This window comes from Mytilus galloprovincialis, chromosome 3 (genome assembly GCF_965363235.1).
Source record: "Mytilus galloprovincialis chromosome 3, xbMytGall1.hap1.1, whole genome shotgun sequence".
Lineage (NCBI taxonomy): Eukaryota > Metazoa > Mollusca > Bivalvia > Mytilida > Mytilidae > Mytilus > Mytilus galloprovincialis.
The window spans coordinates 102,203,553-102,223,369 of record NC_134840.1 but is presented as its reverse complement, the minus strand read 5'-3'; the positions used below and the strand labels follow the sequence as shown (position 1 = coordinate 102,223,369).

The 19,817-nt window shown below is 32.5% G+C and overlaps 1 protein-coding gene across 1 annotated transcript in view; it reads right to left on the bottom strand.

Moving 5' to 3' along the window:
- Window positions 1–19,817, bottom strand: part of LOC143069583 (uncharacterized) — a 50,433-nt gene that overhangs the window by 28,483 nt on the left and 2,133 nt on the right. The window contains exons 2-8 of the mRNA XM_076244284.1: window positions 19,211–19,263; window positions 17,517–17,595; window positions 14,949–15,070; window positions 14,128–14,185; window positions 9,559–9,644; window positions 9,029–9,073; window positions 2,875–2,949 (exon numbers count right to left, since the gene is read on the bottom strand). Of these exons, the coding sequence (XP_076100399.1) occupies window positions 2,875–2,949; window positions 9,029–9,073; window positions 9,559–9,644; window positions 14,128–14,185; window positions 14,949–15,070; window positions 17,517–17,595; window positions 19,211–19,263 (518 nt within the window). The remainder of the gene's footprint in view (window positions 1–2,874; window positions 2,950–9,028; window positions 9,074–9,558; window positions 9,645–14,127; window positions 14,186–14,948; window positions 15,071–17,516; window positions 17,596–19,210; window positions 19,264–19,817) is intronic.

Sequence of the window (19,817 nt, the reverse complement as noted above, 5' to 3'; positions counted from 1 at the left end):
TTTGTATATATTTCCCTTAGGGTCCTATGTTAAACTAAGTCCCCATGCTGGCGGCCATCTTGGATGATGGATCAGCTACAAAGTAACAACACTTGGTCAGCATCTCATAAGGAACATTCATGCCATGTTCGGTTTCATTCCATACAGTGGTTCTCTAAAAGAAGACATTTGTATGCATTTCTCATAGGGTCCTATGTTAAACTAAGTCCCCCACTGGCAGCCATCTTGGATGATGGATCGGCTACAAAGTAACAACACTTGGTCAGCACCTTATAAGGAACATTCATGCCATGTTTGGTTTCATTCCATTCAGTGGTTCTCTAAAAGAAGACATTTGTATGCATTTCCAATAGGGTCCTATGTTAAACTAAGTCCCCGCTGGCGGCCATCTTGGATGATGGATCGGCTACAAAGTAACAACACTTGGTCAGCACCTCATAAGGAACATTCATGCCATATTTGCTTTCATTCCATTCAGTGGTTTTCTAAAAGAAGTCATTTGTATGCATTTCCCATAGGGTTCTATGTTAAACCATTTCTCATAGGGTACTATGTTAAACTAAGTTCCCCGCTGGCGGCCATCTTGGATGATGGATCGGCTACAAAGTAACAACACTTGGTCAGCACCTCATAAGGAACATTCATGCCATGTTTGGTTTCATTCCATTCAGTGGTTCTCTAGAAGAAGTTCAAAATGTAAAACGACGACGACGGATGCCAAGCAGGGTTGGCAAAGTATTACCCGCCCGGGTTTTACTGGGCGGGGTTTTCCCGGGCTGGGCAATACTCCCAGAAACAGGTAATACTGGGCAATACTGGGCAATACTGGGCAATATGAATTTTTAAGCTTATTTCAACACAAAATAATAAAGACTTGTTGTAGTTTCATAGTATTATAGCTAAATATACACATTTTATACAGATAATATAACCATTGAGAGTCATTTCTAGCAGATTAAAAATTCAAGTTCATTCCTTCTCCACTTAAATTCTATGTAGGCAAAATGCAAGATTTGCCCAATTCCTTGTTAATTTTGAAGCTTTGTTTCAATAATCTAAACATTTTATTGCAGTGTTTATGAGGAATGTAAATTAAATTGCTATATATGCAATTATGATTGCTAAACAAACACCCTAGAGGGTCTTGTCATTAACTCTTATAGAAATGAAAAGGCTGATTACTGTTATATAAACATATCTGTGTTCTAATCTGAATAATTACCATGATTACTTATTAATGAGTTTTGTACATTTGTACTTTCTTACATGTAATTGTTAAATACTTTATACAAGCTATATTTACTTGAAGAAAAAAAATCTCAGAGTTGTTAGAATAATTCTTTCTCAAATGTATACATTTGTACATGCACGTATCATAAGACTCAAACAAGTAAACTTATTTATAATTGAAAATAAATTAAAATATATATCTTAAATGTATTGTATTTGTGTTTGATTACTGAATCCTTTTTAAAATTCAGTCCAGTATCTTATATTACCCAGTATTGCCCAGTATTACCCAGTAAAACCCAGTAAAACCCGGGTTTCCCCATATTTCCCACTGGGCTGGGCAATACTCATAAAACCCGGGTTTTTGCCAACCCTGACCCCTTCGGGCCAGGTGAGCTAAAAATGTATATATTTTAGCTGCTTACTAATTTTATTATATATTGTTATTAAAACATCATATACTTACCATGCTATTAGTTTTTAAACTTATCAAATATGAAAATGTAATGTGTATAATTCATGGGAGGAAGCTTGAATAGCCAAACATTTCTACGGTATTTTCTTACGTTTCGACCTATAATAATGACGCTCCATGTAAAATATCGACAAATATAATGCCTACACATGTTAAAATGAGCATAGAGCATGACATGAAGGAATTATTTTTCAAGTAATTTTGTTTAATAAGTCAAAATCAGGATCCCATCAAATACTAGTAAAGGAAACGCAGATTGGCAGAACCTCAGGACCCACTTCTCTTTTTGGATAAAAAGTTAGAATCAATTAAATATAAGGTAGCACTCCACAGTTACGTGTGTAGTTTCACATTACGGCTAGTGGGATTTTTCAAATATGAGAGCTAGAGTGCAATAACATTCATTTTTGGATAGCTGAGGATTAAAACAGCCTTTATATTGGATTTATATGAACATCAAGATTATGTAATGTATGTAATATAGGCTGTTATCCCTTTGACAGTCCATATTTGCATATCCATACCAAACATTGGTCTGGCAAATATTGTAATGTTTTTTTCCAACTTTTTGTCGCATGAACTTTGTGAAAAATGAAAGGCAAAAGACACCCATTTTTTATTTGATCATTAGGTAGATTAATGTCAAAGTCTCTGAAAAGTTATCTCTAAAGGGCACTGAAATTCTAGTTTGATCCACATTTTTGGGGAACATGTGACATTTTACCCCCCCCCCCTTTTTGCAATATTTTATGGTAAATAAATGCAGAATGTTACCATGGATACACATAAATGGAATTATATTTCAACTTATAACTTTTAAAAATCAAATCTAGGGAAGATTCTGTTTACATACATATGCAAATGTATAACACAAACAGTAAGGTTAATGTATTAGAAAGCCAGGAATAGAAGATGATCAAAAGTTTTGTGAGTCAATTTTAATTTTATTTTCTAACTGTGGAGTACTACCTAAGTAAAATGTAACTTTGGACATTAATTTGATTTTTTAAGTTACAACTTCTCTAAGATGCTTAACTTTCCTACCACGGGTCAGAAGTTCTCTCCAAGGAATTACGGCTTCCACACCAATAAAACTGACTGCCCACGAAAAAACATAATAGAGCTGAAAGTGGCGTTTAACATCAATCAATTAACTACTATTTACTTACCCTTGTTCTTTGGTTTGGTTTTTTCTTTGGATCTCTATCCTTTAACCAGTCGTCATAGGAATGGAATTTTCTCAGCTGTTTAAATATAAAGATAATGACAAATTAACAACCAATCAATAATGAGAGGTATTACTGTGGATTCATAGACCTTTTTGTGGATACCAATTTTTCTGGATTTGGGAATAAATTGTATGTTTGTTGTTTTGCTCAAGTCTGCATGTCTGCCTATAGAAAATTTTTAATCGGAAGAACATTTAAATTGATGATTTACCTTAAACCTTGAAATCCACAAAAATTGATATCCCAGCAATAATAATGAATCCACAGGTAACTCAAATCTCCTCTTCAGGAAGAATTCTCAAATTGCCTTATTTCAAATTAAATTATAAATATGAATATTATGCTAACAACCTTCAAATGAATATTTCTGACCATTAACTGGCATAAATGGCTGAAAAATTATATCTTAAAACTGACTTTATCAAGTTTTGACTTGATTTCATTATATTATTTTTTGCGATATTAAAATAACTTAAATTTATATTTATATTTCAAAACACAGTAAATTTTAGAGCGTGACACGATAAATAATCTGATATATATGGTAATAAAATATAAATAAATATATGTTTTCCCATATTTGATTGCAAATGATTAAATATGATGATAAGACACAAACAAGTTACCAGAGAGAACTTGGGTTTTCCAGAAATTTTCACTAGGTGCTATATATATGATGATGAGGTGGTTTGCAACATGTGATATTTTTGTCAATGAAAGTTTAATAAAATTGAGAATGGAAATGGGGAATGTGCCAAAGAGACAACTACCCGACCATAGAAACTAGAGGCTCTAAAGAGCCTGTGTCGCTCACCTTGGTACATTTGTATATGTGAATATTCAACAAAGGACACAGATGGATTCGTGACAAAATTGTGTTTTGGTGATGGTGATATGTTTGTAGATCTAACTTTACTGAACATTCTTGCTGCGTACATATATCCCCATCTATAATGATTGTCCCAGTAGTTTCAGTTAAAAGTGTTAGTAAAAATTTACAAATTTTATGAAAATTGTTAAAAATTGACTATCGATTCGTCTGAAATTTTCAGGGCAGATAGATCTTGACCTGATAAACAATTTTACCCCATGTCAGAATTGCTCTAAATGCTTTGGTTTTTGAGTTATAAGCCAAAAACTGCATTTTATCCCATGTTCTATTTTTAGCCATGGCAGCCATCTTGGTAGGTTGACCAGGTCGACGGACACAATTTTTAAACTAGATACCCCAATGATGATTGTGGCCAAGTTTGGTTTAATATGGCGCAGTAGTTTCAGAGGAGAAGATTTTTGTAAAAGATAACTAAGATTTACGAAAAATGGTTAAAAATTGACTATAAAGGGCAATAACTCCTAAAGGGGTCATTTGACCATTTCGGTAATGTTGACTTATTTGTAAATCTTATTTTGCTGAACATTATTGCTGTTTACAGTTTATCTCTATCTATAATATTTTTCAAGATAATAACCAAAAACAGCAAAATTTCCTTAAAATTACCAATTTAGGGGTAGCAACCCTACAACAGGTTGTTCGATTCATCTGAAATTTTCAGGGCAGATAGATCTTGACCTGATAAACAATTTTACCCCATGTCAGAATTGCTCTAAATGCTTTGGTTTTTGAGTTATAAGCCAAAAACTGCATTTTACCCCTATGTTCTATTTTTAGCCATGGCGGCCATCTTGGTTGGTTGACCGGGTCACCGGACACAATTTTTAAACTAGATACCCCAATGATGATTGTGGCCAAGTTTGGTTTAATTTGGCCTAGTAGTTTCAGAGGAGAAGATTTTTGTAAAAGTTAACGCAGGACGACGACGGACGACGACGGACGACGGACGACGACAGACGCCGGACGCAAAGTGATGAGAAAAGCTCACTTGGCCCTTCGGGCCAGGTGAGCTAAAAAACAACAGCAGAAGGTCACCAACAGGTCTTCAATGTAGCGAGAAATTCCCGCACCTGGAGGCGTCCTTCAGCTAGCCCCTAAACAAATATATACTAGTTCAGTGATAATGAACGCCATACTAATTTCCAAATTGTACACAAAGACTAAAATTAAAATAATACAAGACTAACAAAGGCCAGAGGCTCCTGACTTGGGACAGGCGCAAAAATGTGGCGGGGTTAAACATGTTTATGAGATCTCAACCCTCCCCCTATACCTCTAGCCAATGTAGAAAAGTAAACGCATAGAAATACGCACATTAAAATTCAGTTCAAGAGAAGTCCGAGTCTGATGTCAGAAGATGTAACCAAAGAAAATAAACAAAATGACAATAATACATAAATAACAACAGACTACTAGCAGTTAACTGACATGACAGCTCCAGACTTCAATTAAACTGACTGAAAGATTATGATTTCATCATATGAATATCAGGCACAATCCTTCCCGTTAGGGGTTTAGTATCATACCATCATAACATATATGAGAAGAACATAACCCGTGTCATTTCAACAACTGGTTTTTGAATAAATGTGTTTAGTTCCGATGCAAAGACCCTATAAGTGAATCAATATTAACGCCAAAATATGCAATCTTTAATGACCTGACAACAGTATCGTAACTATATCCCTTCTTAATAAGTCTATTCAAAGGATTTGTTAGTTTTTGAGGTGAATACTGACACCTTTGTGCTTTATAAAGAATATTTCCATAAAAAATTGGATGTGAAATACCTGAACGTATAAGAAGTCTGCATGTTGAGCTTTATTTACAAATGATGTCCTTATACCGATGATAAAATTTAGTAAATGTTTTGACTAGTTTGTGATATCGAAAACCCTGGTGTAATAATTTTTCAGTAATACATAAATTTCTCTCATTAAAATCTAAAACATTGTTACATACACGAACGAATTGTACAAGTTGAGATAAATAAACACCGTAAGATGGTGACAAGGGAACGTCACCATCTAAAAATGGATAATTAACTATAGGAAATGAAAAATCATCTCTTTTATCATAAATTTTAGTATTCAGCTTTCCATTAGTGATATAGATATCAAGATCGAGGAAAGGGCAGTGGTCATTGTTAGTATTAGCTTTATTTAAAGTAAGTTCAACAGGATAAATTTCTGTAATATACATACTGAAGTCGTCATTATTGAGAGCCAAAATATCATCCAAATATCTAAAAGTGTTATTAAATTTGTTTATCAGATGTTGTTTCGATGGGTCTTTGCTTATATTTGTCATAAATTGTAACTCATAGCAATACAAAAACAGGTCTGCAATAAGTGGTGCACAGTTAGTCCCCATTGGAATTCCGATAATCTGACGATATACGGAATCCCCAAAGCGAACAAAAATGTTATCTAGTAAAAATTCAAGGGCAAATATAGTATCAAAGCATGTCCAATTGACATAGTTTTTTTGTTTATCGCTACTAAAAAATGACCTAAAAGAGTTTGAACATATATATTCACATTCTGACTTTTTAAATGCCCATTTAATTAGGTGTGTGAATTTTTTCTTAATGAGAATGTGAGGCAATGTGGTATACAGGGTAGAAAAATCAAAACTTTGAACAGATTCAAAATCACCAATATAAGCATGCAATTTATCAAGTACTTCCAACGAGTTCTTAAGTAAACTATGAGTGATATGGAAGTACAACATAATTATTCCACCCATGCATAAAGTCCACAGAAAATAAAAGATCCCAAAGTTAAAGGCAAGAACTGCAAAGCTTAAAAAAGTGGGGAGGGGAATTTCTTGCTTTTAATAAATCAATATTCAAACTTGTCACTCTAATGTCTATTGTGATAAGGCAACACTAAAATTTTCCAGGAAAGATGATTATAAAACCTTTCTTAAAGAACTTTCCATTCATGTTGATGAGACATACAAAATTAAGATATTTTCCCACTGAACCATACTTGACTTTATATATTACATTAACCTCTGAAACAAACTGTCAATTTTGACCAACCATGACAGTAATTATAAATTAAATTTCTCTCTCTTTTGAAAAATTACCATTTTAACTCTGATATTAAGGTGGTACCCAACACTTTCACTAAAATTAATTTGGCTAGTTTAATTTTCATAAAATTTTGTCAAAGTATTAACTTTGACACTTTAACAAAAATGTAAAAATTTTAAAAATTTTGAACCAACCGTTTTGTCAAAAAATTACACTGGTTATATAGCAATTTGTCAAACACCAATTTTGATCATTGAGAAGCTTAATATTCCTTTTGCAACACAACGTAATTAAAACGTTTAGCTGACTTTACAGAGTTATCTCCCTGTAGTGTTCGGTACCACCTTAAAAGAAGGAAAACAAAAACACTTCTAAATTTCAAGAGCCAATTTTTGATTCTGGTTTGGAAAATTTCAGACACAAGTAATTGAAATATACAAAAAGCATTGAAAATAAACTTGGTATAATTATTGTATTAAAATTTATATTTGATATGGGCAGATGAAAATAAAAATTATCGGTTTCAGAACCTTTTGAACCTCTTTGGATTTTATTTCATTAATAAATTATTATAATTTGATTGCAGAACTTGAAAGCAATCACATCATTTGGTCTCTGGTGCAGAGTTTGCTCATTGGCAATCATACCATGTATTCTTATTCTTAAATTTAGGCAGTAATACATAAACCAGGTGAGCTAAAAAGGTTGCTAAAAGTCTCATGGAATTTCCAACAATAGAAAAAAAACACACACAAATTACACACAGGTTACCAAAAATAAATTGATGATAATGAATCTCAAATAATATTTATATATAAACTAGCACAGATTTCTATAAATATCTTTATTGTATAGCAATATAATATTTCCAACAGAAAGTAACCAAAAGTTAGGGTGCAATAAATTCTATTATTGCACTAGTGCAATAAATCTCCAAAATTCATGAAGTCATCAACGACAAAATCTTAGTTTAAACCAATTTTTACTTTCAAATATTATATTGCTATACAATAAAAGGGTTATTGCATGAATATTGGGAATATTGTCCCTCGTAGAACATATATTGCACTTCAAGCTCGTGCAATATAAAATTCTACTCGGGACAATATTCCCCAATATTCATGCAATAACCCTATAATACTACATTCTATATATATCTTTACTATATACGACACTCTTCCCTACCTTATATACAGTTGATCTTCCTGGCAAGCAATAATATATATATTACCTATTTATCTTAAAGCTGACAAAATAATAACAATACTTATAACAGGTGCTGAAGAAAATTTTTAATCATTTAGAACACCTGACATGTCCCTTTGTTTTGACAGTTTCTTTCTCCAAAGAAATGCTATTGTTACGTCTTCTGTAATTACCTGGCTCGTCTCCCAATTTTTTTTTAATGGTTTATGTTTCCTGTGGAAATGCTACCCCTTCTGGGATAAAAAGTAAAATCACAAAAATACCTAACTCTGAGGAAATTTCAATACGGAAAGTCCCTAATCAAATGGCAGAATCAAAAGCTCATCAAACGAATGGATAACTGACACAAATACTGGTTTAATGACACTGTATCATCTTAATATTCATAATTACTCTTCAAGAACATCAAATCAATGCATCTATCAGCTGGTGCATATTAAAAAATAATAAAATGTCATACATGTATGGATTGTCATCATTTTTTTGTCTCTTATAAAAGTACAAACTAAAATAAATACATTAATGTCATTACATAAAGGAAGTAAGGAAATATTAGGAAGTAATGCTAAACAAAGAGATGGAAAAATATTCTAAAAAGGTCAATTTAATATAAAATTGTGAATTTCACATCAAATTTTTATAGTTAAAAAAATAACTTTTGGAGGAACCTGTATCTTTTCCTCATAAACCAAGTAATGTACTAGGTTGGAAATTTTTTTTCTCCTTAATTTTTTTTCCCTAAAATTATTTTTAGTAAAAGAGGACTAATATATACTGTAGGTAAAAGTGGGCAGAAAAAAATGTCAAAATTCAGACAACTCCTTTTTTATCATTCAACACTAACATTTAATGAATATTTACCATAATGCCTTGTGAACATGGTAACTTTTTAAAGTTATAAAAATAAGCCAATTAGAAAATTATCCTTCAATGGAAAATTTTATTCATATACTTACATCTTCTTCTGTGATGAAATCTTCTTCGTCATCATCTCGGTATTTCTAAAATATGAATATAAAATACAATAGTTAAATATTGAATATAATACATGAATATCTAAGGACCAGATCATTATGTATAATTGTAAGGAACTCAATACTTTCAGCATTACAAATGACAGGTTTGACCCATGGATGGCCTTGGGCTGTTGTCTGCTCTATGATCGGGTTGTTGTCTGTTTAACATTCCCCATGTCCATTCTCAATTTTAGTATTCATTAATTCATTTTTATCAGATTTCTGTTGCTAATTCATTTTTCCCGTGTTGGGGACTGTCTTTTGCTTTTTTTTTCCTTTGGAAAGAAGAACAGTTTTCTATGTTGTTTCCTGTCTTTATTTTACTAATGTTTATAAACAACACCTTGGTATTTTTTCTCTCTATTATTAAATGTCCATGGTTTATAAAGAAAACTATTCATCAAATTCTATCAGATTGATCAGTATCCCTTAATTCATTACATAATTAGAGATAGTAATATATATTTTACTTTGTAAATAAAATCAAAGAAGCTGTCCTCCTCTTCCTCCTCCTTAGTAAACCTCTGAGATTTGGGTTTTTTCCTAGACTGAAATCCTAAAAAAAAAATACACTACAGATTTAAGGCATTTAAATGTATGTTAATAATGATGAATATGTGGATTTTTTTTCTTCAATTTATAGCATACATGTTTTTGAAAAATAAAATAATATTGAGCCACAATTAAAAATTCCTTGTTTTGATGTTGCCTACCAATAATGCCTTGGAGGGTTGTATCCAAAGGTAGGAATTATTTTTTTTCTGCAAAAAAAACATAATTATATGAGTTAAACAAGAAAACAATCTTTGAAAAAAAAAATTGAAACAATTTGTGTCATAATTGTTTTTAGTTGGCAGCTTTTTATGTGGAAGGTAGACAACATTAAACTATTTAATTATCAATTTTTTGCCATGAACATTTTGGACTCCTGATACATTTTTAGTTAAATAATATAATGTAACGGTACCCAAATTGCACCTATTTAACAAAAATAGCAGCGGAAATCTTACAAGATCTCCTAGAGACTAAACAATTTGTATTTTCATGATTTGTTACTATACATGTCTTTCAAAATAGGTAAATATATTTAGATATACACAAAACGTTCACAGCATTTATCAACAGATGAAGTGTTTACTGAAAAAGTAAAATGTACTGAAACGTCATCTTTTTAAAATTAGAAAATACAATATGCTTCAAGTATTCATTTCTTAAAAAAAGAAGAGTAAGCATGGACAAATATCCAATTGTTCAAAATATTTGAAAAAAATAAACAAAAGCTCTGTTATTCGACTTTAGACTTTGCGAATTTAAGCATGGATGCAATTTGGGTACTCCTCATTACAGAATCATTGATGGTTTGGAGGTTAGTTCAGACCAATTTTTCTATGATTCCATATGGATTGAAAATCAAACTGGTGTACCTATATAGTAAAGAAGGATGGGGCTACAAAATAAACACAAAATGGAAACTTTTGTCTTAATCATAAAACTAGAGGCTCTAAAGAGCCTGTGTCGCTCACCTTGGTCTATGTGCATATTAAACAAAGGACACAAATGGATTCATGACAAAATTGTATTTTGGTGATGGTGATGTGTTTGAAGTTCTTACTTTACTGAACGATTTTGCTTCTTACAATTATATCTATAATGAACTTTGCCCATTAGTAACAGAGAACTATATTTGGTAAAAATTTACATATATTTACCAAATTAATGAAAATTGTTAAAAATTGACTATAAAGGGCAATAACTCCTTAAGGGGTCAATTGACCATTTAGGTCATGTTGACTTATTTGTAGATCTTACTTTGCTGAACATTATTGCTGTTTACAGTTTATTGCTATCTATAATAGTATTCAAGATAACCAAAAACGGCAAAATTTCTTTAAAAATTACCAATTGGAGGGCAGCAACCCAACAACCAGTTGTCCAATTCATCTGAAAAATTCAGGGCAGATAGATATTGACTTGATTAACAATTTAACTTCTTGTCAGATTTGCTCTAGATGCTTTGAATTCATAGTTATAAGCCAAAAACTGCATTTTACCCCTATGTTCTATTTTTAGCCGTGGCGGCCATCTTGGTTGAATGGCCAGGTCATCGGACACATTTTTCAAACTAGATACCCCAAAGATGATTGTGGCCTAGTAGTTTCAGTGGAGATTTTGTAAAAGATTACTTAGATTTATGAAAAATGGTTAAAGATTGACTATAAAGGGCAATAACTCCTAAAGGGGTCAACTGACCATTTTGGTCATGTTGACTTATTTGTAGATCTTACTTTGCTGAACATTATTGCTGTTTACAATTTATCTCTATCTATAATAATATTCAAGATAATAACCAAAAACAGCAAAATTTCCTCAAAATTACCAATTCAGGGGCAGCAACCCAACAACCGATTGACCAATTCATCTGAAAATTTCAGGGCAGATAGATCTTGACGTGATAAACATTTTTATCCATGTCAGATTTCCTCAAAATGCTTTGGTTTTTGAGTTATAAGCCAAAAACTGCATTTTACCCCTATGTTCTATTTTTAGCGGTGGCGGCCATCTTGGTTGGTTGACCAGGTCACGCCACACATTTTTTAAACTAGATACCCCAAAGATGATTGTGGCCAAGTTTGGATTAATTTGGCCCAGTAGTTTCAGAGGAGAAGATTTTTGTAAAAGATTAATTTAATTTATGAAAAATGGTTAAAATTGACTATAAAGGGCAATTACTCCTAAACGGGTCAACTGACCATTTTGGTCATGTTGACTTATTTGTAGATCTTACTTTGCTGAACATTATTGCTGTTTACAGTTTATCTCTATCTATAATAATATTCAAGATAATAACCAAAAACAGCAAAATTTCCTCAAAATTACCAATTCAGGGGCAGCAACCCAACAACCGATTGACTGATTCATCTGAAAATTTCAGGGCAGATAGATCTTGACCTGATAAACATTTTTATCCCGTCAGATTTCCTCAAAATGCTTTGGTTTTTGAGTTATAAGCCAAAAACTGCATTTTACCCCTATGTTCTATTTTTAGCCGTGGCGGCCATCTTGGTTGGTTGACCGGGTCACGCCACACATTTTTTAAACTAGATACCCCAATGATGATTGTGGCCAAGTTTGGTTTGATTTGGCCCAGTAGTTTCAGAGGAGAAGATTTTTGTAAAAGTTAACGACGACGGACGACGACGACGACGGACGACGGACGACGGACGACGACGGACGACGGACGCCAAGTGATGAGAAAAGCTCACTTGGCCCTTCGGGCCAGGTGAGCTAAAAACGTAGTTGAAAACAAGAGTGCACACGCTGAAATGTCTCGCCTTCTATACTAATCATTGATATTATGTTGATAGTCTTAAGTATAAATCTAAGCTTTATTACAACTGTCACATAAACTTTACATTAACCAAGATAACTAAACAAAGACCAATGAACCTTGAAAAAGAGATCCAGGTCAGATGAACCATGCCAGGCAGACAGGTACAGCTAACAATGCTTCTATACAACATATATAGTTGACACATTACTTATAGTTTAAGAAAAATAGACCAAAACACAAAAACTTAACACTGTGCAATGAACCGTGAAAATGAGGTCACGGTTAAATAAAACCTGCTCGACTGACATAAAGATCATAAAATATTTCCATACACCAAATATAGTTGACCTATGGCATATAGCATTAGATAAAAAGACCAAAACTCAAAAACTTAACTTTGACCACTGAACCATGAAAATGAGGTCAAGGTCAGATGACACCTGCCAGTTGGACATGTACACCTTACAGTCCTTCCATACACCGAATATACTAGCCCTATTGCTTATAGTATCTGAGATATGGACTTGACAACCAAAACTTAACCTTGTTCACTGATCCATGAAATGAGGTCGAGGTCAAGTGAAAACTGTCTGACGGGCATGAGGACCTTGCAAGGTATGCACACATCAAATATAGTTATCCTATTACTTATAATAAGAGAGAATTCAACATTACAAAAAATTTGAACTTTTTTTTCAAGTGATCACTGAACCATGAAAATGAGGTCAAGGACATTGGACATGTGACTGACGGAAACTTCGTAACATGAAACATCTATATACAAAGTATGAAGCATCCAGGTCTTCCACCTTCTAAAATATAAAGCTTTTAAGAAGTGAGCTAACGCCGCCGCCGTAGCCGCCGCCGTTGCCGCCGCCGTAGCCGCCGCCGGATCACTATCCCTATGTCGAGCTTTCTGCAACAAAAGTTGCAGGCTCGACAAAAACTGTCAAAAAAGGTGCAATTTGGGTACCGTCACGTTACAGTCAGCAAAGGAATAGAGCTTTTATTGCTGTTCTTCATCTCAACATCAGAATGAGACCTTAAACATATTATATCTACTCACTTGACAAAATAATACTATCTAATACATAATATATGAAAACATAAATATTCAAAGAAAGCTTATCCAAAAGGGAGATCTTCCAATTAGGAATTTTGAAAGTTAACAACTACATTAATGCGATACATTTTTCTCTTTACTTATTATTAATATATATATAATAGAAAAACAAAAGTCATAAAAGCAAAGGAACAGCCCTTTTATTGCTGTTCTTAATTTTAAATGATTACATGATATATGAAAACATTCAAATTTAAACTTACATTAGTATCTTAAACAAAAGATAGATCTGACATATTGAACTATATTATAAGTAGTCATCAGCTGTTTATCTGTTATATGTTTGCACTTCAATAAACAATATTATGTACATATATAAAAATACAATAATTCAAATTGTAGAAAACAATCGCTATCTTCAAATGATCCAAAAGATCTTCTCTAAAAATGTCTGTATATTTGCCACTCAACATTAAGGAAACAAGTATATATATATATATATGTGTATAAATCTGATATTGTAGAGAAAAAATGAAGCATGTACATTTTACTATAAATATATGTGCCTGAAATATTTCCCACTGAACACTAACTAAACAATTATCAATCTATATATTAAAACAGAAATAAAGATACAGTACTTACTTCTTTGAAAAACAAAATCTCCAAATACATCGACAAACAACTTTCTGAAGAACCAAGACTGAAAAAATAGAGAAGAAATTATATGGTTTATCTATTGTTGACATCAAATAATTACATGCCCATTAATATGAAAACTAATTCAAAGGAAATGAATTTTGATTGGCAATACAATGATTTGCTTTATCTACCAGGACCCTTATTTTATCCATGTCAGTGTTCAGGAAATCTATTTTATAATATGTTATCATCAACAATTTTGATTATTTTATAATGATTGAAGATTTCTATCACCTCAACTCTGTCAACACTTTCAATTTCTATTTTATTTGTTTTTTAACACCCAAACATCATTTTTGATTATGCTGAAACAAGAATGTGTCCTTATTATACGGATGCCCCACCAACACTATCAATTTTTATGTTCAGTGAACCATAAAATTAGATAATTAAAATTAGAACAATCATATCATAGGTAACAGAAACTACCTTGACCAAAAAACGTTAACCTTCAGCAGGACAGACGTACAGACAAATGAATGGATGCAAAGACCAATAAACATAATGCCCGTAAGCAGGGCTTAAAAAGGTTATTTGCATACTGGTTAATCAAGGGACTTTATCAACATTTATCTTTTTTATATTTGGGAATACTATTCTAGATTAACTTTCAAGAAGAACAGAAAGCTTGGACAAGCAACAAAACGCTAAATACAAAAGTTTAACAAAAGTCAAACCATTTAAAGATTTCAAATTAAAAAAAAAATATAAGATTTATATATATATATAGTGAAGCTTATAAAACCTAATCTTGAAAAACATACAGCATAGCTTTCTTCGTCATCTTCTTCAAGATCTTCATCAGTAAAATCTTCTTCTTCGTCGTCAGTTTCATAGCAGTACTGACATCCACAACTTTGACAGCACCCTCCTACTATCCTGTTAACTAAAAAACAAAATATAAGTTGTATAAGTATTGATATAATATACAGCAACTAATGCATTAACCAAATGAGTTTTGTAATTAAAAACTAGACAAAGTGATCCCCCCATACTCCACTCTTAAGTAACTGTATTATATCAAAGTCAATGTAGGACTTTCTTTGACAATGTTTGAGATATTATTGTGTCTGAGAGACACACTTGATGCCCTGGCAGATGCAAAGTGTTATTTAAGGAATGACTGTAATAATTTTTCTGTCTATGAAGAAATAACATAAAAAATGTGGTGCACACTGAATAACGCGCATAACGGGTTATTTAACAGTGTGCACCACATTTTTTTATGTTATTTCGAATAGACAGAAAAAATATTACAGTCATTTCTTATAATTTAATTCTAAATTCCATTTTAAACCGTAGAAAACCATGAAAAAATGTTGATGACGTCATGGTCAGATGACTAAATTATGTCTATGGGCTCATAACAAAATAACGTCAGCCAATCAGAAGACGTGTTACATCCAAAATTAAATTATTTTAAAATAACTGTAACATTTGTCACCCTATGTCCCCTTTGGGACGAAGTGGATTAAGTCAAGTAAGTCATAACATTTAACAGCTTATTCTATATAAGTAATACTCCAAAAAATGACAAAGTTCAACTATCTCCCAAAAGAGCAAATATAAATCAAAATCAAAACCCTGACCAAATGCAAACCTACAATGCATGTACAAAAAGCCAGCAGAGTGAAACTTCCTAGGATTCAAACTGTAGAAGGAGTTATGCGGAATAACTATCATGACTATATACCCATAATGGGACAGATGGACGGAAACAGATAAAACAATATTAAGTTTCAGCTGCGGGTGCAAAAAAATGTAATATCATTTTTTTATTTAAATTAATCAATGAGTGATGGATTTCTCGTATAAGAAAATAATAGTATAAAATTGTAATTAAAGGAATTGAATTATTCCTTGTGTAATTTTATACAATACCAAAATTAATGACAAACCCGATGATTTTAATTTTCCTAAAGTCAACTTTCCATTTCTGTGTAGCAGCATCCCAGCAACACCAGCATATGGAGTATATGTGTCTCAATTGATACGTTACTCTAGAGCTAGCTCAAAGTACGTTGATTTTTTTTTAATGAGAAATACTGCTTTCTCAAAAGTTGCTAAGACAGGGCTATGAATCAATCAAATTAAGGTCATCACTCAAGAAATTTTACGGTTGCCATCATGAGCTGATTGGCAATTATGACAAAAGTGTGTCAGAAATCATATCTGCTATTCTATCTCAGTCATAATAACCTTCCATCACTGAATTGAACAAAGAAATAACACGACGGGTGCCGTATACGGTGCAGGAAATGCTTACCCTTCTGCAGCACCTGATTTCACTCCCAGTTTTTAGTGGAGTTCGTGTTGTTTCTTATTTATTATTTATAACTGTTGATGTAAATGTCCTTTGGTTTTTTGAGTCTTTGTTTACTCCTTGGTTTTGATTGTTATTGTCTTTATAGGGTTTGTAAAAGTGTTAATTGTGCACACAATTTCAGTAAGAAACTTGGAAGCACTTCAAACCATCAATACTTCAGTCAAAGCTTTTACACCCCAACATGATTACACAAGAGTGCATACGCTGAAATTTCTCGCCTTCTTTAATAACAATTGATATTATGTTGATAGTCCTAAATATAAAGTTTTACTACAACTATCACATAAACTTAACATGATCCAAGAAAATGTGGTCAAGGTCATATAAACTGAAGGGGAATTACATGTACACCTTACAATCATTGAATACACTAAAGATAGTTGACCTATTGTTTATAGTTTCTAAGAAACAGACTTAACTAAGAAAAACTAAACATTGACCAATGAACCATGAACCATGAAAGAAAGGTCAAGGTCAAATGAACCATACCAGACAGACACGAACAGTTTACAATCCTTCCCTACAACAAATATAATTGACCTATTGCTTAGTTTAAGAAAAACAGACCAATACACAAAAATTTAACACTGAACAATGAACAGTGAAAATGAGGTCAAGGTCAAATAAAACCTGCGAGACTGACATGTACATCCTAAAATATTTCCTTACACCAAATGTAGTCTACCTATTGCATATAGTATCAGAAAAAAAGACCAAAACACAAAAACTTAGCTTTGACCACTGAACCATGAAAATAAGGTCAAGGTCACATGCCACCTCCCAGTTGGACATAAACCTTACAATCCTTTCGTAACATAAGGTATCTATATATACAAAGTATGAAGCATCCAGGTCTTCCACCATCTAAAATATACAGCTTTTTAGAATTTAGCTAACGCCCCTGTAGCTGCTGCCCAATCCCTATCCCTGTCGAGCTTTCTACGACAAATTTTGCAGGCTCGACAAAAAACGACCTTTCTGTTTTTAAGTCTTTGGATTCACAGACCTGCATATTTTCTTGTTAACTGGAAATAAGCTTGACTAAGTCTCTGGAATGTCTCTGTCGAACCAGGATCATCAGGATTCTAGAAAAATTAAAAAAAAAGTTCTAACAGTCATCCAAAAGGAATACATGTATGTGTCCATAGAACTCGGATGCTCTACCCTCACTATCATTTACTATGTTCTGTGGTCTGTTAAATTGGATCAAATTTTAATTTGGCATAATAATTATCAAGATCATATCATGAGGAACTAAGTTTCAAGTACATTTTGTAGATTGGACTTCAACTTCATTAAAAATTTATACCTTGACAAACACTTTAACTAAAAACTTTAACCTGAAGCAGGACAGCTGGACAAATAAACACACAGACCGACAAACATAATGCCCCTGAGTGTGGCATAAAAAATAACCTTTTGAATTATTCTTTCAAAAGTTTTATAACTATCTTGCAGTGAGATATTATCAATGCATACTGACATTTAGCCCAGTTGTTTTAGATAATAACTTGAAATGTTCATGCATCCTGTTTGAAAGTATTTACATGTACATGTATTTCCAGTACATGTTTATTCCTCATGAAGGATAGTTTAACAGTTATAAACATTTTCAAAAAACACTTCTAAGCAAACAAAATTGATTGAAATTACAAAATGTACATTTAACACTGAAAAAATATTATTTCAATGTGAACAAGAATGTGTCCATAGTACACGGATGCCCCACTCGCACTATCATTTTCTATGTTCAGTGGACCGTGAAATTGGGTAAAAACTTTAATTTGGAATAAAAATTAGAAATATCATATCATAGGGAACATGTGTACTAAGTTTCAAGTTGATGTAACTTCAACTTCATCAAAAACTACCTTGACCAAAAACTTTATAGATATAGGAAGATGTGGTGTGAGTGCCAATGAGACAACTCTCCATACAAATAACAATTTAAAAAGTAAACCATTATAGGTTAAAGTACGGCCTTCAACACGGAGCCTTAGCTCACACCGAACAACAAGCTATAAAGGGCCCCAAAATTACTAGTGTAAAACCATTCAAACGGGAAAACCAACGGTCTAATCTATATAAACAAAACGAGAAACGAGAAACACGTATATATTACATAAACAAACGACAACTACTGTACATCAGATTCCTGACTTAGGACAGGTGCAAACATTTGCAGCGGGATTAAACGTTTTAATGGATCCAAACCTTCTCCCTTTTTCTGAAACAATAGCATAACATCACAACAAAGAAAAACATACGATAAAATATCAATTTAACCTGAATTTCGCACTATCATTTTCTATGTTCAGTGGACCATGAAATTGGGGTCAAAACTATAATTTGGCATTAAAATTAGAAAGATCATATCATGGGGAACATGTGTACTGAGTTTGAAGTTGATTGGACTTCAACTTCATCAAAAACTACCTTGACCAAAAACTTTAACCTGAAGCGAACGGATGCACAGACGGACGAACGAACTAACGCACAGACCAGAAAACATAATGCCCCTCTACTATCGTAGGTGGGGCATAAAAAATATATCTTATTAATATGCAATAAATTTCCAAAGGGGAAGAACTCTTTCAAAAATTATTGATTCAAATTGATTATCAAACTTTCTTTTCAGTACTATAACTTCAAACTAAATCATCTATATTTTTATAACAATTAAACTCATTGAATACATACCTTGTCTGGGTGATGCTGTAAAGCTAGTTTTTTGTATTTCTTCTTAATATCCTCTGAAAAAAAGAAATCTTTAAGGTAAAAGGTCTATATTCCATTTGTAAAGGTACATTACACTAGAACAGTGAAAGTGACTAAATTGTCTTCTGAATATTTTTCATGGTTGTTATTTTCAAAAACGCTGAAGATTTAAAATTTTAACAGGAGGAAGAGGGTCTGAAAAGCAGGAGATTATGACTCCTGCCAGAAGAATATTCACATGTATGATATTAATGTATTGTGTAGAAACCCTGAGTGCCAATCTAAAAACTAGATGTGTCAAAGTGACTCGAATGGCCCTGTCTCAAAATTTTTTAAAAATCTGCAATTTCAATAACACATGTGGACACAAACATGATGGTACTCTCACATATATAAACATTCATCTCAAAATCTGGGGGCGTATAGAAAAAAGTCTGTATAACTGTGATTTTCAACAATTTTTAAAGTTGTAAAGTAAAACCCTTAATTTAGGCAAAAATTAGCAGAGCAGAACGAAACTTAAACTTGATCTGTAACTCATCAGGGTTAGCTCACATACCAAAAATCAGCCCAATATCTGAAAGCATTT